The sequence below is a fragment of the Kockovaella imperatae genome (assembly GCF_002102565.1).
Source record: "Kockovaella imperatae strain NRRL Y-17943 chromosome Unknown BD324scaffold_6, whole genome shotgun sequence".
NCBI classification, from domain to species: domain Eukaryota; kingdom Fungi; phylum Basidiomycota; class Tremellomycetes; order Tremellales; family Cuniculitremaceae; genus Kockovaella; species Kockovaella imperatae.
The window spans coordinates 193,433-220,683 of record NW_019028946.1 but is presented as its reverse complement, the minus strand read 5'-3'; the positions used below and the strand labels follow the sequence as shown (position 1 = coordinate 220,683).

Genomic DNA, 27,251 nt, shown 5'->3' with positions numbered 1-27,251 from the left:
GCTATGTATAGATTGCTACCGAACATTATTTTTTTTTCGGGAGCGGCGGCGTTGAAAGGGTTGGTTGGTGGGAGGTGAGATGATCATCATCCTGTGTGGACCTGTACAGCTGTGTCCAGTCGTTCAACAACGACATCAGACACATAAGAGGGCTCTCCCCCCTCCCTTCTCTCTCTCTCTCGTTCCCGCTCCTTTCATATACCTCTCCACTCTACCGACCAGACTCACCTCGCCTCACTTCACCTTGACTGCCATTCGACAACAACCGTATAATATATAAAGGCTCGAGTGATCGCCTCCCCCCCCCCCCCCCCCCCCCCCCCCCCCCCCCAGCAGAGCATTCACGATGATCGTGACTATCCTCTCACCACTGCTTTCTCTACTAGTCCTCCTCCCTTCACTGACGCTCGCCGCCCCGCTCGATCGACGAGATACCACACCGATCACCTCTGGATCCACGATCAACGGAAGAACATATGACTATGTGATCGTCGGTGGTGGCCTCGCAGGAATGGTACTCGCTAGGCGATTATCAGAAGACGTCTCAAAGAGCATCTTGGTGATTGAAGCTGGGAGGGACGAAGAATCCAATGCGGATGTGTATAATGCCGGAAATTATCAGAATGCTTTCGGGGTGAGTTGAAAGCTTGAGCGAGCGAGCGAGCGACAGAGCGACAGCGAGCGGAGAGTTCACATAGAGCACGCACTCTGTCGGCGGTCAATCTCGGCCCGCGCCTGTCGCTCACTCCCTCCGCATCTTTTCTGATGTTGCGCTCTGCTCACGCTCGTACCAGTCTCGAGTTGATTGGGCGTACCAATCCACCTCACAGCAATACGGAGGTGTGCAAACCCTTCGATCCGGCAAAGGCTTGGGCGGTTCAACCCTGATCAACGGGATGGCCTGGTCTAAACCTCACGATTTCCAGATTGACGCCCTGGAGCAAGTCGGCAATACCGGTATCAACTGGGCGTCTCTCGAACCCTATATGCTCAAAGCTGAATCCTTCACACCTCCCTCGACGAACCAATTCGCCAACGGAGTCACGTTCCGATCCTCTTGTCACAGTACTGGCGGACCGCTCAGCATTCAATACGATCCCAACGCTTCGCCTGGGTCGTTCGAAAAGGCTTTCAACACCTCTGTCCAATCTATTGGTCTCCCATACGCTTACGACTTGACGTGTGGTAATCCTGCTGGTCGAGCTCCCATCGCCAACACGCGAAATGGAGGTACGAGATCTGACGCTTACCGAGCCTATGTCTACCAACGATCCATTCCCAATCTCACCCTTATGACGCAAGCCAATGTTGGAAAAGTCCTCTTGTCCAGCGACTCGACACCCAAAGCTACCGGTGTTGAGTTTCGAGATGCCTCAGGTGGGACGTACACTGTCAATGCTGGACTCGAAGTGCTCATGGCTGCGGGCTCGATCAAAACGCCAGTGATCCTACAGCAATCTGGTATTGGACCTTCCTCTGTGCTCTCCTCTGCTGGCGTGTCTCAAAAAGTCAATCTTCCCGTCGGACTCAACTTGATCGACCAAACGACCAGTACGACTAATTGGAAGATCGGTTCTGCGGGTGGAGGTGGACAACCCATCACTTTCCCCAGGTTTCAAGACCTGTTTTCCGGTACCACCGAGGTGAACAACTTCAAATCTCTCATCTCCAACGCCAGTATTCAATCCTACGTTCAATCGGCCGTCAATGCTGGAGCTTACGATTCCGCTTCATCCTCTGGTCTCGCCAAGATTTTGGGCATTCAAGCCGATTGGATCATCAACAAGGGAGTGGGAATGAGTGAGAATTTTGACTACTCCTATGGTCAGACCCTAGGCTATGACTCATGGTACCTCTTGCCGTTCGGTCGAGGCAGCATCAAGATCAATACCAATCAGCCATACGACAACAATTTTTCGATTGACCCAAGATACCTCAGTACGAATGCTGATCGAATCGCTCAAGGCGCTACTGTCCGATTCACTCGAAAAGTCTCTGGAACCTCTCCTCTATCGTCTTCTGTTCAGAGCGAATCGACACCGGGTACTTCGACCGTCCCTCAGAATTCCAACCTTGACGCATGGGCGACTTGGGCTCAGAATCATTATCGATCCAATTGGCACCCTATCGGTACGGCCGCCATGATGTCCCAGAACCTCGGTGGAGTCGTTGATTCTTCGCATAAAGTGTATGGCGTCTCTGGACTTCGAGTCATCGATGGTTCTGTCCTCCCTTTCCAAGTCTCTTCTCACCTCATGTCTGTCATCTATGGTCTCGCCGAACGAGCGGCAGACCTTATCAAGAAGGATCACCCGTCCTCTGGGTCCAGCACGAAGACGATTCGACCTCAAAACTTTAGCGGAAAATGCTTGACCGTCTCGGGTACTTTGGGAAACGGTACACCGGTCCAACTCCAAGATTGCAATGGTAGTTCTGGCCAACAATGGCAAGTGGCATCCGCAGGAGGATCAGGATCCATCAAGACTGTCAATGGTGATTGGTGTATCGATGCTGGAAACCCGCCCGTCAATGACGGAACCAAGTTGAAGATTTGGCAATGTTACAATGGACTCGCGGCTCAAACGTGGTCGACCACGACGGGAGGCACCATCCAATTGGGTAACGCTAATGAATGTTTCGACTTGACCAACGGAAGTGGATCCAACGGCAACGTCATCCAGACCTGGACTTGTTATTCAGGCAACACGAACCAGCAGTGGTCCATTCAGTAAGGACGCGGCGGCAAGTTCATTTTATTTTTGCTATAAGACCGGGCTTCCCTCTTCACTGTCCTCCACCCCTACACCCTTCAACCTCACACAATGGACATTTTCCCGGGCATTTCATTCTACACGCAAAACATGGACAATAAACACTCATAATCGCCTCGACGAGCGAGAAACAATGGACACTTGGAGTGTAGGCAAAGTCAGATCAATATAATGAAAGACACAAAGTACAAAGAGCGCTCATATGCATACTGTATAATGCAACCAACCCACTCTTGATATTTATCGTTCTCATGAGAAGGTGATCAATGCCTCTTCCTGATGCGTCATCTGTCATGTGCAGTCCTAGATTCAGAGTATGACCATGATAGACATTGTCCGCTTTCCCAGACCCCAGACGTGGTAATATTATTGCAAAGATGACCCCACGCAAACTTTTATATCTGGATGCACTTGATGTTTTCTGACGACTGTCCCATGCATAAGAGGCATGAGTACGAATCGACCACATGAGATGAAAAGCCCAGAAGACGGAAATATCACATGATAGAATGAGGATGAGACTCTGAAAACAACGATGAGGAGAAGGGAAGTCGTTACCGCTGACAAGGCAAGACAAGACGGGATGACCGTTCAACTTGGTATCCCTGAGTTGAAAAGCCGGCTGCAGCGCTCCATGACAAGTAGAGATTTGGAAGGCGGGAGCCGGAATGCAGTAGAAAACCGTGAGGGGCATCGTTACGAAGGTACTCGATGGTGAATGGGTCTGTGATTGTAACTGTGCTGTGCTGTAATGGTAGTTGTTTTCTTTCGCCAGATATGGCTTGGTGGCAAAGAGTAAAAAGTCGGTCGGTGCGGCGTTCTGTAGAGTAGATGGATACCGTCGTAACATTTGCCGTCGTCAGGCGTTGAAACGCTCCATGCCTCGGTTCCTTTTTCTCTGTTCGTTTTGGATCGATCACCTCCGCGTGTGGGTGATCCACTAAAGATCCGCATAACTCATCACGCCGGCGCCTCTGGGTCTAGGTGTCGGCATACCACACCTAACCTCCCAGTTGGACTTTCTCAACTGGTGCCCATTGCCCAATCCCGCTCCAGTCACCAGGTCGAACGATTCTGAAAATTCTGTCAATTTCATAATCTCTCTCGCTCGCGTCGGTCGTTCTTCATTTTTCCTTTCTTGACTCGATAATCTAGAATGAGTTTGAGGGTTGAGCGAACTGGGCGCTTCTTTCGACTGAGATGCTCTCCTCGGAGTGTCTTCGCTATCTGTGCCGAAGGCTCCTAGATGCATCGTCGATCCACCCGGATTGAACGTATTGGTAGAGCTTGACGGGTTGAGGTTGGTCCCTCGAAGCGACATGTCACCGAGTAATGCGTCGATGGCCCGCATTCGGCGATGCGAATCGTTGAAACTGGTTGAATAGGTGAACATGCTGCCTTTGAGGGAAGGTCGCGGAGCGTGTCCAAGGACAAATCGATCAGGGAGAGGAGACTGGCGTTCGGATGAGGTGGCAGGAAGAAGAGGTACCGCCTCGGCAAGCATCTGTGGAACCGGAGAGGAAGAGCGCTTGTGGAGCGATTCGCGAGACTTTTTGGTCTTGAGACGTCTGCGTTCTCGTTCAGATGACTTGGTCGAGGATGAAGTGGCGGTGGATTGAGCATCACAAATGACAGAAAAGGACAACTTGGATCGCTCGTGGACTGGTGTTTGAGGTACAGGTACCAGTGGAGAAGCCATCATCTGAGCGGTCGCCAGCGAAGGCGAAGGTGGCGTAGGGTCAATGTCGGGAATCGCCCGCTGAGCCGAAGTGTAAGCGGGTGTACAGAGGGGAGGGACAAGCACCCTTCATCCTACTCACATCTACGATATTGACCGCACTAGCCCACAGCCTCACTCGTCTGTTGAGATCAGCTTCGCGTCTTTTGAGCCGCTGCTCTCTCCTCGCATGATACTCTGTATCTGCCTCTTCTGCGTGATCCGCGATGTCCTTGAGACTATCAATCTTTTGCTGTTTGGACCGTTTTCCACCGTGACTCGTGGATGGCGAGAGCATTGCACGTTCTTTCGGGGTCGTTGCATCCGGGGTCAGGAGTTTTGATCTCGGTACGGAAAACGCAGGACCTAAGGTGACGACGGTCGGCCCAGAAGGTAGCGGTGGTGTGTTACCAGTCTTGTCAAGCATAGCCTTTCCAGTGCCAGAGCGCGGGACTTGCTTGGATGAACTTTCCAAGGGCAACTTGAGTCGTCCGTTGATGTCGGCCAAGACGTCCGGTTTCGTTACTGGGACAGGCTGAATATGCGATACAGTCTTTCCATAACTGTATTTCGGAGGTGACAGAGTCGTGGGCACTGGGGGCGTAGAGACTATCAGGCCCATCTTTGCGGCTAGATCCGGGTCATTGGTGATTCTGAATTCTGGGGTGGAGTGCAACTTGGCGCTATTCTGATGCGAATGAGGTGAGCTTATAAAGCTCTTTTGACCTGGAGAGATGCCGGGCGAGCTCTCCTGAGATAAGCTGGAAGGTGGTAAGGGAGATCGGGCAGAAGGTACGAGGCCGGATCTGTCATTTTTAATCCCTTCCCTCGACTCCCTCTCTGCTCCATCACGACTACCATCCGAACTCCTCCGAGACCGTTTGTCGAGACTGAGTTTGAAGCCTGTCGGTATAGATTTCCAGACTCTAGCTCCATCACTTTTCCAAGCTCGTCGATGCTCCTCCTCTCTGCTGTCGAACTGGTCCAATTCGACACCGTTCCCGCTCGATTCATTCGGAGTATCCTTAGACTTCTGTTCGACGGGTGAGTTGGAGGTGGGTGGACTGAGAGGATCCTGAGGTGATGGAATGGCTTCGGTTGTTCCTGATCGAGAAGACGAAAGTTGGTGGACCAGAGGTGGTGGGACAGAGGCTTCAGAGCTGTCTTCCTGGGGTGAATGGTCCGCAGATGAAGGGGCGAGGATGGGTGGATGTCTATCCGGTCTAGCGGTGAGTTCCGGATCAGAGGGTGGATCATCATGGACGTCGAGTGAAGCTGCGTCGGAGGATCTAGAGGGGTGAGAAGAGCGGCGTGAACGGGACGAAGCGGTATCACGACGATGCCGTGATCGTGGGGCAGAAGAGGACGCAATGGCATTGGTCGGGGTCGCAGCAGCAGCAGTGGGTGGAGTAGGGACTTTAGATGATGAAGCATGGACCGTTGTTGTATGACTTGAGCTGGCTTGAGTCATTGGTACTGGTCGATGTGTCTGAGCTCCTTTTGAAGAAGATGCGGAGGAAGCTGCTGAAGAGTGAGAAGACGATGGATCTGGAGGAGCAACCGTATCCGGTCTCGCTCCGGCGGTAGATGATAAAAGTGCGTTGAGGTGTTGAGATAGTCTCGCATGATACTGTTGTAACGGTGTCTGACGTGTCTCCTGAGACCGATCGGCGATGGTGGTCGCTGCATTCACAGAAGTGACCATAGCCACTGGAGGCAAGACGGAAGACATGGTCGGGACTGAATGGAATGGGATTGGAACCGACGGCGTCGTGTGAATTATTATAGTTGGGTGTTGGTGGTGTGTGGTCTGAACGGGAGAGGGGGGGTTTGATTCCGTTCTTCTCGGGCCCCCAGGGGTTTTGGTGTTCAGAGCGTCATTGTGTTGGTGGTCAATGAAGAAGAAGCCCGTAGTCGTGCCCTCTCTTTTTGTTTCCCAGCAGTGTGGAATGCCCTCCTTGCGCTGCTTTGTGATGGGTGGGTGAAAGGAACCTGACCGAGGGAGAGTGAGGGCGTGGGGGGAAAGGCGGCGATTGGCCAAAGAGTAGTGGATGATATTATCCAGGTCCAGCAGTGACAGTAGCGTTCCCCCCTATACCAGTCAAGTCCAGAGGAGGAATGCGAGGGATGGCCGTTGCAATGGGAGTTGAGATGAACTGGATTTGAATGAGAAGTGACTTGGTGACAAAGGGGAAGGAGGTGGGTTGGATTGGATTGATTTGGTAGTGCATACACCGCAGCCTCCAAAGTGGCGTGGCGTGAGAGAGAGAGGGGAGGGGGGGGGGAAAGGGAGTTGATTAGAGTTGATTAGTAGTATGTTCTAGTTTCTAATGCCAATTTACTAATGGGGACAGATGATATATACCCCGGTCATTAGGAACAGTCTAAATTGTCCATTTCACATTTCACATTTCTCCTGAACAAAAGAAAGAAGAAAAAGAAGCTCTCGGGTGTAGCGTCGGTTGATTTTTCTCTCTTGGCCCCCGCCCGTGCCTCATCTCCCGTTGGGATTCAATGCGTCATCACTCCTAAACTTTAATAACAAACAATCTTCTTCTTCTTCGCCCCCTTGCCCCTTGCGCCCCCTCTGTACCTCAAAGTAACGATCGTCATCATCGACGTCATCGTTCGTGATCCCAGCAACAAGCATAATTACAGTGGTTCTTCCCCCCCGCCCCCCTTGGCTCCTCGCCCTCCTCTTCCTGGCCCTGAGCCACACACATCATACACCGTTTGTATGTGTGTATCGGGTCCAGCCCTTTTCAACTCTCGGGTGGGTCTCCGGAAAGATAAAATGAAGACTCGGCATATCTATGCTCGATCTCAACCCCAGGGGCGACGATCAAATGTGGCGTAATGTTACAGCACGTCAAAAAGAAATAATGGCCCGGACAAAATGGCCGATAGACCGCGGCGTTATAGACAGTGTGGCACGTTGCCACGTGGACGAGATCGGTACCGCGCGTCTCCGTCGTCGGTTCATTCGACTTGACCTGATGATACTTCTCGTCCTTCCTCAGGTGGCACCATGTCTGACGCCAAAGCGACCGATTCCAAGGCAGATGCCACCACTGCTGGATCGTTAGTAGAGAAGAAGGAGGAAGATGGGAAGAAGAAATTGCCTCAGCTTGGAGCGTTGGAAGATGATGATGAGTTCGAGGTGGGTCCAGCTGTGGGCGCGGGGGGTTTTGCACACACACCAGATGTGGTAGGATGGCTGATGGATTGACCGTGTACAGGAGTTCCCAGCGTCAGGTGAGTTGCTACAGAGTCAAGCTAGAGGAGGATGGATGGCGCGGGGGGGGGAGGGAAGAGCTTTTGGGATGCTTGATCATCTTGCGCACATGAGAACGGCAATGAGAATTCATCACATGGATGTACCCCCTCCCTGTACATCATCATCAGTCTGGACGATGTCTCCCTCGCCGAGCGTTCAATCGGACATCCCTGCTGATGAAGGTTCCCCTCTTCCTCTTCAGCCGAACAGTCAGGCAACATCCTCGACGCAATGACGAAGAAAGACCCCAACGGACCTGGAGATCAGTTATGGGAGATGAACTGGGATGACGATGATGTAGATGATGAGTTCACAAAGCAATTGAGGTGAGCAGAGCGAGCAATGCGAGCCGAGCGACGCGCGGGCATCAAGGAGAGGAATACATGCAGTGGTGGGGCGTATCACCGTCATTGCGACCACTCTGACACATTCTGCCTCACCTGTCGGACGCCAGTCGATGCGAGCGAGAAAGGCTCAGCGATAGCGACATTCAGCTCCCACTCATCATCGCACTGCTTTGTCGTTCTTTCCGGGATCCACGGCGATCCATGCCCAACCTTTCTCCTTTCCCTATCTCGTCCACGTCACTCCCCTCCACCTTACACTCCCACCGTCCAGAGACCAATTGGCTGATGACCCTTTGTCTTCCCTCTCAGGACCGCCATCGCCGAACGTAATGGGGCATCAGACGAAGCGATGAAGGAATAGACGATGGTGTACGAGAAGGACCTCTAGTCCAACGAGGCTTGAGAGACGATGCACCTCACATTAATGCACGTCTGCCTGCATGTATAGATAATTGCGCATGATCAGGTATCGGCCGGTGTCATTCTGTGCAAGCAGCCCGCTAGGTTTAGGACATGTAGAAACCGTCTCAAGCCACAAAACCATGACATGCGTCTTGTTGGACGTATTCCTCGACACGGTACGGGCCTTATTATACTATTCTGTCAAACACAATCACGCCACACAATGTCGGTCAGCATTCACTTTGTGTCCTTCTGTGCGCTCCCATCTCCTGTATCGCCTCTCACTTCGCCGCCCTCCTCTGCCTATACGCTTCCATCTCCTTCCTCACACTCTCTTCGTCCTCCTGCTCTTCTGCCTCCCTCATTGCCCTCTCTTGCGCTTCACTTTCAACCTCTGCAGAGACCATCTTCTCCTTCAGGGCCTCCTTGATACCCACCGCTTGACCGTTTGGACCCTGCGCTTTGAGAACAGGATTTCGGTCGAGCCTGTCAAACAAGTCGAACAGTTTCGACGCTTCACGATCTTGGTCCTCCGGCGAGAGGTCCGCGAATGAGGATGTGGAAGCGCCCGGAGAGGGAGCATCTTCGAGGGAGGTAATGGGGTTGAGCGGAAGAATGGATGGTCTAGTCCCCAGGGAGGCTGGTGCAGATGCCGCTGGATTCTCGCCCGCGCGCTCGTCGTCAATCGTCTCAATCTTGCCTGGCGGCAGACCCGAGATACCTTTCCGGAACAACAGCCCCGCAGCGTTCCCATAACCTATCTCGGCGGAGAGCGTAGAGGCTGAGAGATAACATTAAGCAACGTATCGATTTGGATAGCTTGGACCACCAACCGTCGCCTTGGCAGATAGCCCACATCAATTCCCCGGCTGTATCTCGAGTTTGATGATGTGATGAAGACTGCATACAGCGTAAGATTGCGCCGAGTAGCCCGGGTCGCTTCTCAAGCGGGCCAGCTTGTGCCGATCGATCACTAGGCACAGGAATTAGCTCATGGTCTGAGGGCCAAACGTCACGCTCACAGGTCTCTCGGAAGCAGCTCTTCCTTTAATGACAGACGCATCTCGTCACTGGCCATGACTGCTCGAGCCAAGAGTAAGAAGACAGGAGGCAATGCCTCCTCAAGAACCAAGCCTTGAGGCAGAGCTTCATCCGGGTTCTTGGCGAGAGGGAGGTATGTGTCGAAAAAGTCTTTGAGCACCGCAAGGACGCGACGCGGCAACGCAGTTGGGTCATGCCTAGTAGGACTGAGAGGTACAGGTCTATCAGGAATTCGAAGAGGTGAAGCACGCAGCTTGACCCTAGGTGGGGTCTTTGGGGATCGTGACAAGGAGCCAAATCGCCTTGGAGGTGATAACCTTTGTTGAACTGGCGTCGTAGGTCGCCCCGTTGTAGCTTGGGATTGCGCCGCTCGATCTCGCGGTGGCGAAGGGCTCTTGTCACGTCTCGAGGAGGTCGCTCTGCGCTGAGGCGAGGCAATGGACATTTTGTTTAGGAGATTTTTAACGGTCGAAGTGGTACTAGTGGGTGAAGAGGAGTTGGAGTCGATGCTCCGGCTTTTAGGGACTGATTCCCATACTGACAACAGTCGAGGGAGGAATGGGACACCGAGAAGGACATGGAGAGTGGAAGAGAGGGGCGGAGCGAGAGAAATGAAGGGGAGGGAGTAGAGGAGACCAAGACAGGGTGCGAGAAGGCTATGGGGTCTGTTCAGCTTGATCCGATGGCCCACACCCTTTCCCGTGAAAAGCTCACATGTCAAACGCTTCTGACCACGGCTCGGCGTCCATAGAAGGTGTAGCGTGAGGATAGAATCGAATGACATTATTGACGAGCTTCAAGAGTTCTGTCAGAGCCATGAAATTGGCCTGAACAGGAGCCAAGATGGACAAATGCTGAGTCAAGGATAGGGTCAGTCCACGATGATCGCACATCATCAGAGATTTACGTACATAGGCAAGAGACTTGTTTAGGTCCTCTTCATCCACCATCATCTTGACCGCAGCACTCCTATCGATAGTGGCTAAGAATCCGAGTCGACCAAGTAAGAACAACCTTTCAGTACCGATCTCGTACAGTTCCTCCGGATCTTCTTCGTCCTCGCAACCTGGGATGACCTGCCCTTCTCCATCTAGCCCAGCGAGAGCTTGAGCGATGGCTCTCCCACCACCTAGCTCGGTGAATGACTCTCTTGCTTCTGGATGAAGGACCAAGAGGTTCGCTAGGATCCTCAGGGCCTCCAATGCATGAGGAGAGTCGGGTGATGGGCGTCGTGCGTGGGTCGATGAGCCTGAAGATCCTGAAGGGTTGGGGCCAGGAGATACAGGTGCGGGATCATCGGAAGGGGATGATGATAAGAGCTCAAGACTCAGAGGTAGGGAAGAGTGATACAGGATGGTCCGGATGTGCGGTATGAAGAGGAGAGGTTCGGAGCCAATTGGGTTTCTCCCCAGAGATTTGATAGCGGTTAGAGTGAGCAAGTGGACTGGGGATGACAGAGTCAGCCTAATGAGCCTATTCGCGTATGACCAGTCTGTATTTTGTCGACTCACTATTCTCTGGCCATAAGGTCCATGGTGCATCATGTCTGTCAGCCAAATCACCAAGAAGCGCGTCCAGGAATTTGGTACGATCGTCTGGATGGATCTGTGTCGGAAGAGCTTCGAGGGGTCAGTTGGTGAACTTCGCTCATGTTGGTGCTGCTCTAGAGACCCAAGGAAAATAGATAGAGATTGTCGTCGACCCCATACCTCCAGGTCCATCCTCCTCTAGCTACAATGTTCCGTCTCTGCGCACCCGTCACTTACCGCTGACGACGCTTTCCAATTCCTCCTTTACTTTGCTCAGCTGACTGGCCCTATCCCCGATGGCGAGGTACCCATCCACAGTGACCATCTGCATGTTGGATAGAGATTCGCAAAGTAATTGGGTCCTTCAGGAGGCTAAGAGCAGAGCAGAGTGTGATCCCCCAAGCTGCAAGCTGGACAGCCTCGTCTCTCAATGAGGCCGGTGGGAATGCAGGATTGAGGAGGGAGCTTTTGTCTCGTGTAGGCTCTTCTTAACGAGTGAGGAAAGGGGCCTTTCTCCTGGATACTGTCACTGATAGGTCTCTTCACCTCATGAGACAAATGTAGAAGAGCTAATCCTCATGAAGGGCAGCAAAGCGGTCTCATAGATCGCCTGTTCGACGACCATCGTGACTTTGACAATAAAACTCGACTGAAGATTCTGAAACCTTTGAGCTCGGGACAACATTATTTTTGAAACTCGCGCGGCGGCGGCGGCGTGGAGCCTATTGTTGCTGCGGTGCTTCAAGAGGATGTCAATGGGTCATCGGCGAGGCCTGAATGTCCATGCACAGTGATACCATGCTGATCATCGTACATGCAATGCATAGGCTCAGCGTCCGGTTCAGAGACAACCCATCCTATATTCTGTATAGATGTGGCAGATGGAGCAGGCCGGCGGTCCTCAAACAAGTCAGTGAAGACAGCTGGACGACGGGCGCCATAGTAGGTCGGAATTGTATACCGCTCGCCGTCATCGTCTGCAAGAATGGTGAGGCCATTAGTATGAGGCCTAGAACCATCCACGACGACGTCTGTGCCGCCGGTATATGTTATTATAACATGACCTGGACGGGACCCGGGGGGTTGCGGTGAAAATGATGTCACTGAATTCCATCCCACAAATCACCGGGTCAAAATGGGGACGATGGCCCGCTCGCTATATCTGACTGAGTCTTCAGCTACATTTGGATAAGACATCGGAGGACCCTCCCCAGGGAAGACAGCCAATCACACTGCCATGTCAGGTGCTCAATTCGTCGAGGGCCGATGTAATTGCGGTGCATACACGATAAAGACACGACTTCCTGAGAGAATGAACATCTGTCGTGCGTTGGACACATAGTGTTCAAGCCCAAAAAAGAAAACACAATCAAGCTGAAACCTCATGCTTAGACTGTATAGACTGTCGACGCTGGGCAGGTGCATTGTAGGTCTATTGTCTTCGCCGGGCCTAGCTCATCGTTGTTCTCGATTTCCTCAGCTACTCTGCGCATATCTTTACACAGGAAGGCGAATACACATTCACTGGACCGGAACCTCGTACGCACACGGTGAAAGGGCAAGATGGGATGGACATGCAGAGAGCATGGTGTGATACGTGTGGATGGTGAGTCTTGAGCGAGCTCCATCTCTCCCTGTCTACGTTTTTTTCTCCTTCTGAGGAGGAGGACATGGCTCTGATGATGCTCGCCCTTGCCCAGTGGTCTTTTCATTTCACCCGGAGGTGATCCTTCCAAACGATTCTTCAAAGCGGGCAAGTCGAGCGACTTAACGTAGTCGTACCCTAAATGACACTCCGTTCTGCAGGGCTCTTCGCGCCACGGACCTTCAATTCACCGACGTCCGAGGTGTTTGTCAAGCATAGGGAGAGTTGGGAGAAGCCGATCGAAGGGACAAAGCAGTATGAGAATAACCTTGAGCTGTAGGATCGATGACAGCAACAACGGTCAGCTCCTCTCAGTCAAGTTTAGCCCAGCCTGTCGAGCCATCCCAATGAGTCCAGGCAGTCTAGTCATGCAAAACACCATATAAGGCGAGATACTGTCGTCCCACATGCATGCTGGTTCCTCGTAGCAGGATGTCGTATTATTCGTAGCCGTGTATCGTCTTGATATGCAAACGAGTGCTCACGTCCCCTACTCAGTCCCATCAATGCCCCAGCCAGGTCCGGATCGAGCCTATGCCCGCCTCGTATTCTTCCATCGCCCGGAGTGTCGGCACCACAGGCGGAGGCTTATCAAAGCCATGTCTAGCCCCGGGGACCAGTCGCCAAGTCACTCTACCCTTGCCAAGCGAGGCGTCCGCTCGGTCTCTGAACCTCTCCGCTTCATCCAATAACATGTCAAGCTCGCAAGCGCACAAATGGACCGGAGGGAGAGCTCTGAGATCCTCCTCGGACATATAGATCGGAGACATGAGGGGATTCTTTGGATCGGCTCCAGGGTCACGGTAAGACCTATCGAATAATGTCGTCAGGAGCGGTGAGAGACCTTGACTAGGATCTGCCATCTTTGCCGTCTTGATCGCTCGGGATGTAGACCAATCGAGGAGAGGGTAGAACGCAACTATCCCTCGAATCGAGGGCGAGGGATTTGAGCCATGATGAGGTGAGTATCCGGTGGTATTAGGGTAGGAGTCACGCTGTCTCTGTCGGACCAGGAGCCAGCTTGCAAAGGCTAGATTTCCTCCTGCTGAAAAGCCTGACAGAATGATTTTGTTCTTATCGATCTGGTAGCTTTCTGCATTGTCCCAAATGTGTTGGACTGCATCGGCACAATCTTCTACGCCGATGGGAAATGGGAACTCTGGAGCCAGGCGATAATTCACAGCGATGACCACTGCTCCGATCTGACTACAGACGGCATTGGCCCATCTGGTATCGTCTGTACCTGCTCCAAGGGTGAATCCACCACCATGAAGTGAGATAACGCAGGGGGCTTGAGAAGAAGCGGAATCAATTGCATCAGGGTACCAGATATCGAGCTTGATTGAACCTTTGCTCGAGGATGGTTCGTCGCCAACGTCGATCCACTCCGTGATGGACGGATGAGTGGCCGGTGGATCAGCCCGATTGTGCAGGACAAATCCCAAGCTGGACAATTGACGCCAGGTTATCGCTTGGGCCCGGAGCCACAGTCGACCCGGGAGCCACCACCATGAAGCAGTGGCTGTGCTGGATGAACCGTGATCTGCGGAGATAACTGGCTCCATGATGAGGTATCAACCTGACCGGCTGTTTAGGATGAAGACGCTAAATCACAGGCATAGATCACATCGCCGATCCACCGATTCACCGACCTAGCGTGATTTCGTACTGGGTGTCTTGGCGGCACAACAGGTTAAAAATTTACCGCCGGCAGCTCTCTCGCTCCACAAACTTCCAATTGGTTCTATTCCAGGGCTCCACCTCTGCAGACAGGAAGAACGAGGTTTTGCAGATCATGTCATTAAGGGAAGAAAGGTGGATCCCTTCAAAGTCGGTCATCCCGGTCATTTTAATTATTCGGCGATCCCCGCTGATCCTTTCGACGCCTACAAAAAGGCTAAAAATAATCCTCAAACGTGGCGGCGAGCTGGGATGTTTCGTGGCGAATTGGCCCTCGCTCCAACGCCATCGTCGCAATGGGTCCCCGATGTCCTCTAACGGCCGGATAGATGGTGGGGAGGTAGATCCTGCCCTCAATTTTCACAAGATCTCCGCAGAAAGGCATCACACGACTGTCACACGATATGGGCGACCAATTGCTCCGCCGGGAACGACTGCTCGTGTGATCAGCTGTTGCGGTCACGCGAGGATCAGCTGTTGGAGTCACGCGAGCATCGTCCCCGAAGCCATGAAGTCATGCTAGAGAAACCTTGTTCGGTTGGTTCGGTCGACCAGATCCAAACCCGGGGCTCATCTGGGGTTATCTTGGACGACCCTCAGACTATAAGTAGGAAGGGTTCCCAAGCCTGGTGTACCCTCATCATCACAACGAGTCTCTCACACAAAGCAACACTTAAGACCATACAACACAACACACAACTTGAACGCTATCATCATGTTCTCTTACCTCCCCCTCGCCCTCGTTGCCACGTTGGCAGCTTCGAAACCGATCGTCTTACCAACCTACAACGCCTCTGATCTACCTCACCTCCAAGGTGTTCAACAGGGATCGTTCGGGCCCAAACCACCTCATCTCCAAGGCCTCGAACAAGGCGCCTTCTCCCGTCGAAGTGACCTTGAAGCGCGTCAGGGAGCATCAGGATGGGGATCGAACGGAGCTGGAGGTTGTTCAGTCTCTCGTGGTATGGCAACCAACCCTGGTGATGCTACTCCCGGTAATGGTGATCCTCATCAAAACTACTGGCACGTCCAACTCAGTCAACCCATCTCGTGTGGTGATGGAGGATGTTCCGTCGGTGAAACCAAAACGGAATCACTCACCGTCGGATTCACTGTTGGATTCGATACCGGAGAAGACAGCCAATGGTTCACTCCCTCTTTCTCAGTTCAGAAATCGTACATCACCGGTAACTCTTGGACTTGCGACGGGAACCCCAACGGTCGAGTCGCCATCTGGCAAAACGTGGCACACACAGCTGTAAGTCGACCTCAAGGACTTAAGGTCTACATCCGCTCACACTTGCCACAGTACAGTGTCTGGAACACGCCATCAGGTAACTGTGGAGAGTCCAACAGTGACTATGACACCTATGTCAACATCTACCGAGCTCCCAACACCGACAACGTTGGTGGTGGATTCTACTGTGTCAGAGATGACGGTAGCGGATACGTCCGAAACCAAGGCGATGGATACTGGGAGAACGGCTGTGCCGGAGGTCCTCAGTCATACTGTGGAAACGGCCAAGTCATGAACTCATAAGCCGTTCCTAACACCTGTAGCATATAGTTAGAACGTCAGAAGCAAAGCAAAGAGAAGCAGAAAGTATGAATTGGAAGTAGCGATACCTATATGAGTTGAATCGGGAGTAGCGAGACCTATTTGAGTTGAATCGGAAGTATCCAGACCTATTTGAGTTGAATTCGATATCTCTTCATTCGTTGACTGAGAGCATGAACATAGGACGAGTAGAACACTCGCACGCCTCTCTACTTAAGTCGAGCGTCAACCTGCGCTAGGCCGTTTTGAATAATGTACCCATGGCCCATGTCGCCCCCCGCCACGACGCCACAAAGCATCCCCAATATTGGTCATGTCATTCATTTATCTCCGCACACATAGGCATCCTTTCGAGTCGTCTCATGTCATCAAAAGCACTCCATGACGGTCATCATACATGGAGCCAAGGCTGACCACTCACTCGTCATGATGATGAATGGATGTATCAGAGAAAGCTGACCTGGTCCCTAAGAATGTCTCCTTCTGCTCCCCATCGTGCATCCTGCCCCACCCTCTATGACCTCGCTCACAGCAAGCCTCAAACATCTATTGAAGGCATCCCATCGGACACAATCACACAATGAAGCTACTTCCGGGACCTCGGACGAGACTTCTCCTGGCAATCTTGAACATCGTCAGGAAGAAAGCGAAAAGCAACCGAAGGTAAGGCATGACGCTGGGAAGACAGAATCAGAGGAGAACGGTGCGAGAGTGCGCGAGGAGAACGATGGAGAGATGAAAAGCGGATATGGAGAAATGAGTCTGCCGGGCGACAATGGGGAAGAAACGTCTGGACAGGCTCACCAATTGATCGAGCTGCACACAATCGATCAACTCGAGGAACTAACTACGAATCAGCACGTCCATTTCCGAGCCCGGCTTCACGGCACACGATCCATATCCGCCTTCTTGACATTCGTGATCCTGCGATGGGACGAGACTACAGTTCAAGGTGTCCTGCATGACGATGAAACCTCTGAAAGCATGATGAAGTGGGTTCAAAAGATCCCTTTGGAATCCTTGGTCCAGGTCGGAGGAATCATTTCGAACCCTCTTGAACCTGTCCAATCGACTTCCATCCATACGTTCGAGATCAAGGTCGACTCCCTGTATCTCCTGCAGCGAGCTACAGGTGTACCATTTCCCGTGGCCCGAGAAGATTCCGAACCGATGCACAAGAGGCTCGAAAACCGGGTCATGGATCTTCGACATCCATCCAATCATGCCATTTTCAAGATTCGTTCCAGATTTCTCAACTCGTTCAGAAAGAGTATGGAGAAGCATCACTTTTTGGAGATTCAAACGCCAAAGCTTCAGGCTGCGGCGACTGAAAGCGGGGCCCAGGTCTTCAAAGTCGATTACTTTGGAAGAGATGCCTTTTTGGCTCAGAGTCCACAGCTGGCGAAGCAGATGGCCATTTCTGCAGACTTTGATCGGGTATACGAGGTGAGGTTGAGGCTGGGCAGTGTGACTGGGCAGAGGATGCTCATTCCATGCGCAGATCGGTCCTGTCTTCCGGGCTGAGGACTCAAACACTCATCGACATTTGACCGAGTACACTGGCCTAGATCTCGAGATGATGATCAAGCAAGAGTATCACGAAATCGTCGACATCGTCCTAGATACGCTCAGATCAGGCCTAGAAGCTATCTCAGCGATGCGACACGAGATTCAAGTTGTCCGACAGCTCTGGCCTGGGGATGATCTTGAGATCAGCGACTCTATTCCCGTGATATCATTCGAGCAGGGTATACAGATGCTGAGGGACGCTGGAGAGCCCGACATCCCTGTCGAGGACCTGTCAACCCCGCACGAGATTAAACTTGGAGAATTAGTCAAGGGGAAATATCATACCGATCTATTTGTCCTTGACAAATTCCCTACTTCTGCCAGGCCGTTTTATACCCATCTGGACCCCTCAAACCCTAGCAAGACAAACAGCTTTGATATCTTTCTACGGGGTCAAGAGATATGTACCGGTGGACAGAGGATATCCGATCCATCTCAACTTCGGAAAGCGATGTCGAAAGCAGGAATCGACGAGCGAAGTATGAAGGAGTACCTGCATGCTTTCGACTGGGGTATCGCACCGCATGCCGGCGTTGGTCTCGGTCTAGAAAGAATCATCTTCCTGGCATTAAATCTTGGAGACGTTCGCTATGCTTCGTTGTTTCCAAGAGACCCCAAATCACTTCCGGAACCTGAGATGTTGTTGACCCATCCAGACGCATCGACACGTCTGTCTTACTCCCCTAGCCACCTTCCGGTGATTGAGGACCTGATCGCGAATTATGGCGACGCCACCAACACGTCCTGGTTGGACGACAAGTTCCTGGTTTGGAGACACGAGACGAACGGTGCCGCAGTGGGATATTCAGCTCGGAAAAAGATGGTGATCATGGCTGGTGATCCTCTGTGCGAAAAAGATCAGTACGAGAGTGTGATCAACAACTTTCTGGAATTTCTCAGTAAGCACATCAACTTAAGTCCCGCGTGGCTCTTGGTCTCGGATCAAGTTCAAGAGATCTTATCGACAAAGCATGGATGGCGGAGTCTAGCATGCACGGAGGAACAGCGGTTAGATGAGAACCAGCGACACACTCATGCCGATGATCAACGCGACAGGAAACACGAGGCTCGACGGTTGGATCGACAAGGCGTTTCGATCCATTCGTTTGACCCCACCGATGACGAAGATTGCATCTCGAGAATCAACAATAGGATTCGAGAATGGCAAGACGCTCGAGCTTCAGGAGCGAAACAAGTCCACCTGACAGATATCGCTCCGTGGCAGGATCAAAAGCATCGTCGGTATTTCCTCGCTGAATCCACAGATCAGCGTCGTCCGGAAGCACTGGTCGTCTTGACACAATTATCGAGAACCCATGGATGGCAAGTCAAGTGGGCTTTGGATTTCCCAAACGCCCCTCATGGCGCCATTGACGCTCTGATCCATCTGGCATTATCGACCGTGGCGGGTCAACCGGTCACCTTTGGAGCTGGCGTCTCGGATCACTTGATACCTGTTCATCATATCCACGGTCTGCGATCGAAAATTCTCAGCAAGACCTACAAAGCGATCGTGTCTGCGCTCAAACTTCGAGGCAAAGCTCAATTCAGGGAAAAGTTTGGTACGATTGGAGAGACGCTATACATTTGTTATCCAAAACACGCGATAACTCCTTTCAATGTGGATGAGATCGTAGAATTCTTTGAGGAATAGATGTGGCGCCGACGAGGTGCACTGCTGATCATATTCCGAAATGTACTGTGCATGTCTAAACTGTTTGGAATATACAACAACGCTGTTGGCTACGTCAACAAATCTCATATATGCTACACGAGGTCTAAGATTACTTCATTCACGCCACTGGCTGAAGAATGCTCATTCATCAAGCGTCCAGATCCGAGTCGACCGTCTCTCTGCTCTTAATCCTTGATTTGGTAGGTTGCGCTGGGCTCTTGGGGACCTTGGGCATCACCTTGTGCTTCTTCACTTTATGTTCCCTTGCCGATGCGTCGGCTCCTTGGGCCTGAGAGACGCCTGAAGCGGATGCCGTCTCCTTCCGCTTTTTACGCTTGACACGAGCGGGGGGTTTGGGCAATTGAGCTGCGGTGAAACGCAATTCGGCTTGCCTATTGTGAGAGCGAGTCAGCGTATTCACGCCGTGCAAACCAAGACATGAGACTCGCCATTTCTTCCGACATTGCGTCCTGGTCCTTTGACCGTTCATCTTCTCCACCACCAAGTCCCAGGGCGCTTCGGACCCATGTGGGTCTTGCCCCAGCGAGGTGTTCAGTTCCATGACGATCTCAATTAGCCGAGTACTTTCATCCTGGGTCCAGTGACCTGATTTGAAAGATCAGACTGCGGATCATCATAAGTAGGTCGCCTCAAACTCACCCTCCTGCTTCGTATCAACATGTTGCAGCTCATCACGCCAACGACATCGACAATCTAATTCAGGTCTCTCGACAATCTGGGAAATCTTGGCCCATTGATTCGGATGACTCTGCTGAGCCCTGGGAGAGGACATGAGCGAGAAAGCCTCTTATACCAGCAGAGCTTGCCTAGTCAAAAGTTCATCTTCTTTCGGTGTCCATGGACCTTTGCGAGCCAGCGGATCAAATACTCGCTTCACATGATCTTTAACGTATTTGACTGGACGGCCTGGGACGACAGCGGCTGGTTGGAGTTAGCGACCCACCTTTCTCTCGTCAAAGCACACATGCTTGTATCTCGACTCACCAACTTCAGGCCAAAACTTTGGGAACTCTTTTCTCTCGCTAAACCGGCCTTTGGCGTGTATCAATTCGACGAGCTCGGCTTGGTCTACCCGATTGACCTGGGGAAGATTGTGAGCTCAATGAGATCAATGAGATGCTCTTTTTGAGCTGACCTGTTTGAATGTCGTGAGGTATTCTCGAATGGCAGCTTTCTCTGCATCGCTGAATTTGCCCTTCTTGTACTGGATGACTGTGACACTGATCAGTTCATTTCCTGATTTGCCAAGCTAGACTCTACTCACTGCCTCTCTCCTCAAGCCTCTTGAGCTCCCCCAGATTGACCCATTTACTCGCCAGCCATTGGTGCATCGCCGCGGGTTTCCTAAATTCCTTCCTGAGCTCCTCATACGTCTCTGTCTCGCCGATCTTCTTCCTTCGCTTTCTGGGAGGTAAACCGGTGGCTGCACCTTTAGAAGAAGAGACGATGTCATCTGGAACTTTGGCAGTGCCAACATCCATAAGTCTATCAGGCTTCCCACTCCGACTGTCCTTCTTGGACTTCTTGCTTGCCGCTCCTGCTGGTGGCTTCTCACCGGGATGAGGTACAGACGACTGGGACTTGTGATTCTTCGTCTTGTGCTCTGCTGGATGTCCCTCTGAGATTGGCTGACAGGTCCCCTGCTCATCGGCGAAGAGCAATTTGGCGAATGGATCCTTCCCATTGACTTCGGGATGCTTGGCACTGAAGATTCTTCCCGACCTTCCGGGGAACCGTAATGGTGGCGAACTCGGAGGGAAGTCGAGTCGAGGATCGATTCGGTTGTCGGGGCTGGAGGGGAGCGATGAAGGAGGTAGCTTGTCAGGCGAAGAGGTGAAAGGGTCTTCAGGGTCTGAAGAAGGTACGGGAGGTTGGGGAGGTCGTTTGGCTTTCTTCCATCCAGATTGAGATTTCGACTTCCTACCTCTAGGCGGCATTTCGTCACCGTGGATGGCTCCGACGTTCTCTAGATCGCGACGCTCAACTCTCCGCTTCTTCTCGATTACGCTTTCCTTTGGCTTGCGATCCCTCTCGTCCGTTGCCGACACATCAAAATCCCCTGCCTCATTCTCATGGACCAAAGCCGTCCTAGCGTCCTTGGCAGCTCTCATGGCTTTCGCTTGCGCTCTCTCGAGCTTTCTGAGCCGTTTGATCTCTTTCGAAGACCTCCCTGAGTCCTCGGCTCGCTCGTCTACATTGATCGCACCCTCGTTTAACGCGCCATGACTATTTGGTGTGCTTGATCGTCGACGATATGTGGATGGTCCAGCATGAGGTAAGAATAGGCCATAATTTTCGCCTAGCGCCAGACCTTCCATTGTGAGACCTGGGGGGTTGACTCCAAGCAGGAGCCGAGTGTGTCCCCAACACGTCAAATGTCAATAGTAGACAGTCAAACAACTACAGCATAAAATTTATAGAAATGACAGAGACCGATCGGCAGCATGTTTCATGATAAAGTCACGTGACTGAGCGGAATTTTGTAGCTGCACCAATTGCAGGATTCTTTCCCGTTCCAACATTTAGAAGGCCGTTCTGAAGCATAGCATGAGGTCAGCTTCGGGTACAGGCAGGTCAATCAGCTAGTATAATGTCTTGTGGAGGTATAAGCTCTGCGCTCAGGCGATTACCACCGTCGACCATCGCCCATATCCAGTCTTTCGTCCCTCCATCGGCATGGCTCATAAATCGAAACTACGCTACTTCCGCTGACATCCCAGGTCCATCGGCATGGCAGCACCAAGAGCACAGCCAGAGGACTGGGCGAAGACCGAGGGGACAGCCTCGTCCCGATTTGATTAATCTCGACACGTTCTTGGGTAGCCAAGGAGCTAGGACGGTGAGGCAACCAAGAAGCTCGGATCAACTCCGGAGTATCGGTGATGCTCTCAACGCAGGAGCTATTGACGAGGCGATTCGAATGGGTAGGCGTCGTGCAGAGGCCCTGAACGCGATTGCGAAGCAGCAGGAAAGCTCTTCCACCGCGCGGGATCAAAGAGAAGGTGGACAACCATTACCCCTACCTCCCGAATCGTCTGCAGGCACGAGATCTTTGGCCACAAGCTCAATCGTTCCAGAGGTGTTCATCTTGCTCCAGTCATTCCTGGAGGCGGAGAATCATCCCGAAGCCTATGCGGAAATTTTTCAATACTGTCAACGTCTTGGATTGGTTCGCAAGGGACAAATGATGGCAGATCACACCCTACGATTGGCCAGAGTCGCCGTACGGAATCCAAATTCAGCATGGATTGAAAACCTCGAGAATTTTATCAAGCTGCCTGAAACTATGAATATGCCCGAGCGACCTTTGCAGCTCCCTCTAGAACCACGCTCAAGGATCATTTTCGGTTTGATGAGAGCCCGGAAACAGAGGATCTCGATACCAGGAGTCATCCAAATGTTCATGGACGAAGTAGCTCATGGAGATATCAATGCTCATCGACCAGGCTCTCTTGTATCTTGGGTGATCATTGCGAGCCATCAGCGCGGTATCGGACAGACGCTCAAGTTTCAGAAGCAATTCATGGACCATGTTGAACGCATAGCCGAAAGGAGGAGCAATCATGTATGGTCTGGAGACGATATCACCGCCATGATCAAATTCCACGAGATCATCCTATCGGCTATTGTGACTGCACGAGCACAGGACGCACAGCAGAGCCTACCGCCCTGGATAGTTGGTTCGAGAATTCCCTCTCGGATCGCAGATCAGCTGCTCAACCTGATAGGAGGTGCGGATCAACTCACGACGTCATTCATTACGATCTGGATGCAGGCTGAATTGGCAGCCAAACGGTACGATCAGGCGAAAGCTGTTTGGGACATTTTCGATCTCTCGGCCCAGCCGGATGAACTACACCAGTCTCTCGCGTCATCATATCTCGATGTTGAAAGCTTTTCATCTCGACCTCGGCCTGACATGAAAGCTTGGAGCGTATACTTCCGACTTAGAAAGGCTCTTCCTGCAGCGAACGAAACGGAACCGAGCCTGCAAGTCATGCTGAGGAGAATGTACGATACTGTCCCTATCGCAAACTTCACCACCCCGGCTTTGAATGACATCCTCGCACTTATCGCACACCCGACTCAGTATCAAGGAGGCGCGGTAAACCCCAACGAAAATCTACCGATGCTACTTCTACTGCTCAAACACTACGATTGGGATCCAGCTGGAGAATTTGGACCTAGACCTGATAGCAGGACGATCCGTCTGGCCGTTTCAGCGTTAGTGAACCTGTGGCGATGCTTCGGTGCCTATTTTGATCCGTTGTTTGGATCCTATGCTGCACATTTAGCCAGGACTTCCAGACAAATCAGGAAGACGGATTGTCTGCTGCGAGCCGAATGGAGAATGGTGGAGGGTGCCCTGAGGGGTGTTCTCGGTGATGCAGAGACAGAATACGTAACCAGTGATATCCTGGAGCGGATCTGCTCATCCGCCGAAATGGACACCCTGCAGGTATCAAGAGGTGGTGTCCATGTCATGCCGGATGGCTCAACACTGCCTGATATCCTGATTCGACCTGTCAGTCTTCTCGTTGAGAACGCCATCAACTTGGTTCTCTCTGAACGATGCGAGACGCAATTGGAAGTAGAGACTGCTCTCGAACGATTGATGGAGAGAACATACGAGCGGATCGTGCCGCAACAACCGATCGCGTGGCATGCTGTGGAAGGCGACAGGACATGGCATGCTGTCCGGGATGAACCTGAAGTAAAGGATGAGGTATCTGATCGACGAGAGTATCTTGTCAATCGACCAGAAGAGATAGACTAGCGTACTTTCAAAGCAAAGCTCGATGCAGGTCTTATCACTACACGTTGGAGATCTCACAATGCTCGACTGATCACTACTACTCTCCCCCTGTGTCGATGAATGAATGGATGATGGCCCGCGAATGATTTTTTGTGTGTAAAAATAGAATTGTGCCGTCGCCTCGGAACTCGCGCAAATTTGGGCGTCGTTTGCCTCCTCCTGCCCCCCCTTGTTGCTGTGCACAGCGGGAATGAGAACGTTAGATTATAGATGAGCTGCTGCTGCCTATAGAATCGCACAGTTGGCAACTGTGTTCCACAAGTGTTTAAATCACAGTCCTATACAAGGCATCAACCTGCTATACATTGCTACGACCTTGGGCGAAAAGACTACCAAGCGTACGCCGTGACGTGAACCTCTCTCTCTCTTGCACAGCCACTTGGATCTTTACCCCGCTTGGCGCATATCGACGATATTTCTCAACCTCTCAGGGGACAGCAAGCAGGGATCATCTTGTGATACCCTGGGGTATCGTATCGCCGGCGTATCAACGATTTGTGTTTGTGCTTGATCTCCACCACCCTTGCTAGCCCTTCTCGGCATCCCTGTTGTACTATCCCTTGGCACAACTGGCTAGCAGTGTCCATTCATTCCTTCAACTTTTCGCCATGCCTGTTCAACAACGATACACACCTGTCCCGGGGATGGGTCGTTCCGATTCTCAAGGATACTTTGGAGGCAGCATGTCTCAATCCGGATCTCAAGGAGTGACGATGGGCAATGGAAGTGGATACGGTGAGTGGTAGTTCCGAGACATGTTGTGACATGCTGGTTGTCTTGGAGACTGCGAGCACGGCAGTGAGGGAGGTCGAAAGACGGTCCTTCCCTTGCCACCAAGACGTTCGTCTTACCTGGTATTATCGAGCAGCCTCGGCGGCTTTGATCGTTTTCCTAAACGGAAGCTGACCATCCAATAGGCAACCACGATCCCTTCGAGACGCCTGTCAATGTGAGTTTGAAGCTGCAGTAACCCCAACCATCTAGCTGACGATCTCGCAGAGTCTCTCTGGACAGTATCCCACTTCGCCCACCCACAACGGGCCTCTTCCCGCTTCGTCTCGAGGTCCGAGGGACGACTCGGTCCCGCAATACGATCCTTCCCTACCCACAAACAGCTATCGAGGAGGTCCTCCCAGCCCTACAAGCAGGATGAGGAATTCTCCAACGACCAATACGTTCGCTTACGAAAATGTACCGTCAGATCAATACTGGAAGGAAGGCAACGTTGCCCCAGTAGCTGGGTATTCGACGGATGTCACGCCTCTGAGGAAGAACAATCGATGGTGGAAATGGGCTATAGGCGCTCTCTTTGCAGCCATCATCGTTGGTGTTGTCGTCGGTGTTGCGATCACACAGATCGACAAGAGTCACAAGAGTGGACAAGGATCCAGTGCGGATGACTCGAGCTCTAGCAGCTCTAGCGGGAACGCTACCAGTCCCAATATGAATGATCCAAGCAATTTCCAAAAAGATTCGAGACTCCATCAGTCCTTTTGGGGTTTCGCGTATTCTCCCATTGTGAGCTTGTCGCTTGACTCTTACACCGTCAGCTGATCACAGTCCTAAGGGAACACAACCGCCATACTGTGGCGCCACGCTGGCAAACGTCACAGAGGACATTCAAGTGAGTTGCGCGATTGAACCACATCCATTCGACGCTCAATCATGTTTCAGTTGCTCTCGCAACTCACCACACGACTACGATTGTACGGAGCCAATTGCAACACCACCGCCCTCGTCCTCCAGGCTATCCAAGACACCAAGGTCAACATGACCATTTGGCCAGCTATTTGTGAGCTTGAGCGGAATGGCAGTGGCAATGGACGCGCAGCTAATACTCTATCAGACGTTGACTCAAACGAGACAGCGTACGAAGCTCAAGTTCAAGCCATATCATCTGCCTTGACGACGTACGGAGTGGCAAATGTCGAGGGTGTAAGCTCCCGAGTCCCCTGTCCAGCGGAAACGCCTGCTGACGCGCTCACGACAGGTGACTGTCGGTAATGAGTACATTCTCGATACTGCCGGATCCAACTCCAATACCTCTGCCGCCTACGACGCTGCTGTCGAAACCATTCTCAGCAAGGTCACAGAGGTCAAAGGTGTGCTACAAGGCTTAAATCTCGGCAAGACTCTTCCCGTTGGAACGAGTGATGCTGGGAGTCTAATGTCAACGACTCTCGGTGCGGGTATCGACTACTTCATGGCAAACGTGCACCCGTGCGTCTGATACACATCTCTCTCTCATGGAGGAAAGGGCATGCTGATGACGTTGACTCAGATGGTTCGGCTCTGTGCCTATCGATCAGGCGGCAGCGTGGACCGGAGAATTCTTTGACAATTTTGATGTGGTGAGTGGCGCAGGAGGTACATGCACGACATTCATCGCTGACGCGGGACTGTAGTCTGTCGCAGACATTTCTTCGGGAACGCCAGAATCGTACATTGCCGAGACGGGCTGGCCGACCGCTTCGATGGATGCCAAAGATGCAAATGACGGTGCTGGTGGCACCGCTGGAGAAGCGAGCGTGGCGAACCTGCAGAGTGAGTAGTCTTAGCCCATGCCGAAGCCCACCTATTAATGCGTGAGCAGTCTTCCTCGACACTTTCGTCTGCGCTGCCAACCAGAATGGCACAAAGTACTTCTAGTGAGTTGTCAACTTTCCGATGTCTTTGCTCGAGCCTGATTCCCGTTCTAGCTTTGAGGCATTTGATGAGGAGTGGAAAGCGTGAGTCTAGGGACAGATGATCAATCTCTTGGCCTTCGCTGACATCACGTAGCGCTGTGTACGGTGGGGTCGAGCCATACTGGGGCATCTTCGACCAATATAGGAATCTCAAGGATATCACGATCCCTGTCTGTCCACAATGAGCAAGGGCTTGATATGTTTTGTACACCTTGCGCGCGAAGGTGAAGTTCCGCCTATGAAAGGTTTTCGTACCGTTCTGTGCCCCCCCATTGAATGTCTTTTTGTGTCGTAGGATCTATCATGGACAATGCAGCATCTAGTGTCAGAGCGATGCATATGGTTGTACAGCAGTCGTAGGATCTAAGGCTGACGGATGGATGACGAAGCTGAGTCCTTCGATCCAACGGTGCAATGACAATAGGAGCAGATGGAACAGCCACCATCCCCATCACTCAACAGCGGGCATCGATTGAAGTTTGTGACGATGGCTGTGTGAAACTTCCAACTGCACAT

At 52.1% G+C, this 27,251-nt stretch overlaps 11 protein-coding genes across 11 annotated transcripts; 7 read left to right on the top strand and 4 right to left on the bottom strand.

Moving 5' to 3' along the window:
- Positions 1–321: 321 nt before the first annotated feature.
- BD324DRAFT_624787 (hypothetical protein) lies at positions 322–2,986 on the top strand. The gene is made up of 2 exons (XM_022015734.1): positions 322–634; positions 795–2,986. Exons 1-2 carry the CDS (start codon positions 347–349, stop codon positions 2,730–2,732), a joined length of 2,226 nt encoding a protein of 741 aa, XP_021871136.1. The 5' UTR covers positions 322–346; the 3' UTR covers positions 2,733–2,986.
- A 725-nt stretch (positions 2,987–3,711) lies between these two features.
- On the bottom strand, positions 3,712–6,220 carry BD324DRAFT_650711 (hypothetical protein; the record flags this gene model as incomplete). The annotated part of the gene is made up of 2 exons (XM_022018193.1): positions 3,712–4,530; positions 4,592–6,220. 2 exons carry the CDS (start codon positions 6,218–6,220, stop codon positions 3,712–3,714), a joined length of 2,448 nt encoding a protein of 815 aa, XP_021871135.1.
- Positions 6,221–7,173: 953 nt separating this feature from the next.
- On the top strand, positions 7,174–8,648 carry BD324DRAFT_624784 (DSS1/SEM1 family-domain-containing protein). Its single transcript, XM_022015733.1, has 4 exons — positions 7,174–7,648; positions 7,728–7,743; positions 7,968–8,091; positions 8,422–8,648. The coding sequence occupies exons 1-4, from the start codon at positions 7,517–7,519 to the stop codon at positions 8,471–8,473; spliced, it is 324 nt and encodes a 107-aa protein (XP_021871134.1). The 5' UTR covers positions 7,174–7,516; the 3' UTR covers positions 8,474–8,648.
- Positions 8,646–11,729, bottom strand: BD324DRAFT_624779 (guanine nucleotide exchange factor). The gene is made up of 7 exons (XM_022015732.1): positions 11,322–11,729; positions 11,067–11,174; positions 10,467–10,999; positions 10,270–10,409; positions 9,537–10,211; positions 9,348–9,487; positions 8,646–9,295 (listed from the first exon to the last, which is right to left on the bottom strand). The coding sequence occupies exons 1-7, from the start codon at positions 11,413–11,415 to the stop codon at positions 8,796–8,798; spliced, it is 2,190 nt and encodes a 729-aa protein (XP_021871133.1). The 5' UTR covers positions 11,416–11,729; the 3' UTR covers positions 8,646–8,795.
- Positions 11,730–12,100: 371 nt separating this feature from the next.
- BD324DRAFT_425128 (hypothetical protein) lies at positions 12,101–13,174 on the top strand. Its single transcript, XM_022012744.1, has 4 exons — positions 12,101–12,409; positions 12,477–12,510; positions 12,565–12,690; positions 13,010–13,174. The coding sequence occupies exons 1-4, from the start codon at positions 12,322–12,324 to the stop codon at positions 13,113–13,115; spliced, it is 354 nt and encodes a 117-aa protein (XP_021871132.1). The 5' UTR covers positions 12,101–12,321; the 3' UTR covers positions 13,116–13,174.
- Positions 13,175–13,232: 58 nt separating this feature from the next.
- BD324DRAFT_579735 (Alpha/Beta hydrolase protein) lies at positions 13,233–14,294 on the bottom strand (the record flags this gene model as incomplete). Its single annotated transcript, XM_022013404.1, has 1 exon — positions 13,233–14,294. One exon carries the CDS (start codon positions 14,292–14,294, stop codon positions 13,233–13,235), a length of 1,062 nt encoding a protein of 353 aa, XP_021871131.1.
- A 665-nt stretch (positions 14,295–14,959) lies between these two features.
- On the top strand, positions 14,960–16,139 carry BD324DRAFT_425118 (hypothetical protein). Its single transcript, XM_022012743.1, has 2 exons — positions 14,960–15,667; positions 15,719–16,139. Exons 1-2 carry the CDS (start codon positions 15,125–15,127, stop codon positions 15,947–15,949), a joined length of 774 nt encoding a protein of 257 aa, XP_021871130.1. The 5' UTR covers positions 14,960–15,124; the 3' UTR covers positions 15,950–16,139.
- A 584-nt stretch (positions 16,140–16,723) lies between these two features.
- BD324DRAFT_579856 (hypothetical protein) lies at positions 16,724–19,190 on the top strand (the record flags this gene model as incomplete). Its single annotated transcript, XM_022013412.1, has 2 exons — positions 16,724–17,413; positions 17,469–19,190. The coding sequence occupies 2 exons, from the start codon at positions 16,724–16,726 to the stop codon at positions 19,188–19,190; spliced, it is 2,412 nt and encodes an 803-aa protein (XP_021871129.1).
- Positions 19,191–19,224: 34 nt separating this feature from the next.
- BD324DRAFT_624745 (hypothetical protein) lies at positions 19,225–21,630 on the bottom strand. Its single transcript, XM_022015731.1, has 7 exons — positions 20,497–21,630; positions 20,368–20,444; positions 20,217–20,313; positions 20,039–20,153; positions 19,872–19,990; positions 19,661–19,817; positions 19,225–19,603 (listed from the first exon to the last, which is right to left on the bottom strand). The coding sequence occupies exons 1-7, from the start codon at positions 21,548–21,550 to the stop codon at positions 19,360–19,362; spliced, it is 1,863 nt and encodes a 620-aa protein (XP_021871128.1). The 5' UTR covers positions 21,551–21,630; the 3' UTR covers positions 19,225–19,359.
- A 121-nt stretch (positions 21,631–21,751) lies between these two features.
- BD324DRAFT_624743 (hypothetical protein) lies at positions 21,752–24,099 on the top strand (the record flags this gene model as incomplete). Its single annotated transcript, XM_022015730.1, has 1 exon — positions 21,752–24,099. A coding segment is annotated over exon 1 (2,182 nt), but the record flags the coding sequence as incomplete, so codon positions are not given.
- A 91-nt stretch (positions 24,100–24,190) lies between these two features.
- Positions 24,191–27,078, top strand: BD324DRAFT_624742 (glycoside hydrolase superfamily). The gene is made up of 12 exons (XM_022015729.1): positions 24,191–24,783; positions 24,966–24,997; positions 25,048–25,566; positions 25,616–25,672; positions 25,723–25,840; positions 25,895–25,983; positions 26,039–26,268; positions 26,330–26,399; positions 26,454–26,592; positions 26,642–26,696; positions 26,748–26,777; positions 26,830–27,078. Exons 1-12 carry the CDS (start codon positions 24,657–24,659, stop codon positions 26,918–26,920), a joined length of 1,557 nt encoding a protein of 518 aa, XP_021871126.1. The 5' UTR covers positions 24,191–24,656; the 3' UTR covers positions 26,921–27,078.
- Positions 27,079–27,251: the final 173 nt, after the last annotated feature.

Coding starts and splice junctions, on each gene's coding strand:
- BD324DRAFT_425128 (XM_022012744.1), top strand. CDS start 12,322: ATGTCAGGTGCTCAATTCGTCGAGGGCCGATGTAATTGCGGTGCATAC. Junction 12,410..12,476: donor TGAGAGAATGAACATCTGTC/GTGCGTTGGACA, acceptor CCTCATGCTTAG/ACTGTATAGACTGTCGACGC. Junction 12,691..13,009: donor TGGTGTGATACGTGTGGATG/GTGAGTCTTGAG, acceptor CTTGAGCTGTAG/GATCGATGACAGCAACAACG.
- BD324DRAFT_425118 (XM_022012743.1), top strand. CDS start 15,125: ATGTTCTCTTACCTCCCCCTCGCCCTCGTTGCCACGTTGGCAGCTTCG. Junction 15,668..15,718: donor AAAACGTGGCACACACAGCT/GTAAGTCGACCT, acceptor CACTTGCCACAG/TACAGTGTCTGGAACACGCC.
- BD324DRAFT_624779 (XM_022015732.1), bottom strand. CDS start 11,415: ATGCAGATGGTCACTGTGGATGGGTACCTCGCCATCGGGGATAGGGCC. Junction 11,175..11,321: donor ATTGGAAAGCGTCGTCAGCG/GTAAGTGACGGG, acceptor GACCCCTCGAAG/CTCTTCCGACACAGATCCAT. Junction 10,410..10,466: donor TAAACAAGTCTCTTGCCTAT/GTACGTAAATCT, acceptor TCCTTGACTCAG/CATTTGTCCATCTTGGCTCC.
- BD324DRAFT_624784 (XM_022015733.1), top strand. CDS start 7,517: ATGTCTGACGCCAAAGCGACCGATTCCAAGGCAGATGCCACCACTGCT. Junction 8,092..8,421: donor GAGTTCACAAAGCAATTGAG/GTGAGCAGAGCG, acceptor CTTCCCTCTCAG/GACCGCCATCGCCGAACGTA.
- BD324DRAFT_624742 (XM_022015729.1), top strand. CDS start 24,657: ATGCCTGTTCAACAACGATACACACCTGTCCCGGGGATGGGTCGTTCC. Junction 26,697..26,747: donor AATGGCACAAAGTACTTCTA/GTGAGTTGTCAA, acceptor TTCCCGTTCTAG/CTTTGAGGCATTTGATGAGG. Junction 26,778..26,829: donor TTTGATGAGGAGTGGAAAGC/GTGAGTCTAGGG, acceptor GACATCACGTAG/CGCTGTGTACGGTGGGGTCG.
- BD324DRAFT_624745 (XM_022015731.1), bottom strand. CDS start 21,550: ATGGAAGGTCTGGCGCTAGGCGAAAATTATGGCCTATTCTTACCTCAT. Junction 20,314..20,367: donor ACCTCACGACATTCAAACAG/GTCAGCTCAAAA, acceptor AATCTTCCCCAG/GTCAATCGGGTAGACCAAGC. Junction 19,818..19,871: donor TGTTGATACGAAGCAGGAGG/GTGAGTTTGAGG, acceptor CTTTCAAATCAG/GTCACTGGACCCAGGATGAA.
- BD324DRAFT_624787 (XM_022015734.1), top strand. CDS start 347: ATGATCGTGACTATCCTCTCACCACTGCTTTCTCTACTAGTCCTCCTC. Junction 635..794: donor ATTATCAGAATGCTTTCGGG/GTGAGTTGAAAG, acceptor CGCTCGTACCAG/TCTCGAGTTGATTGGGCGTA.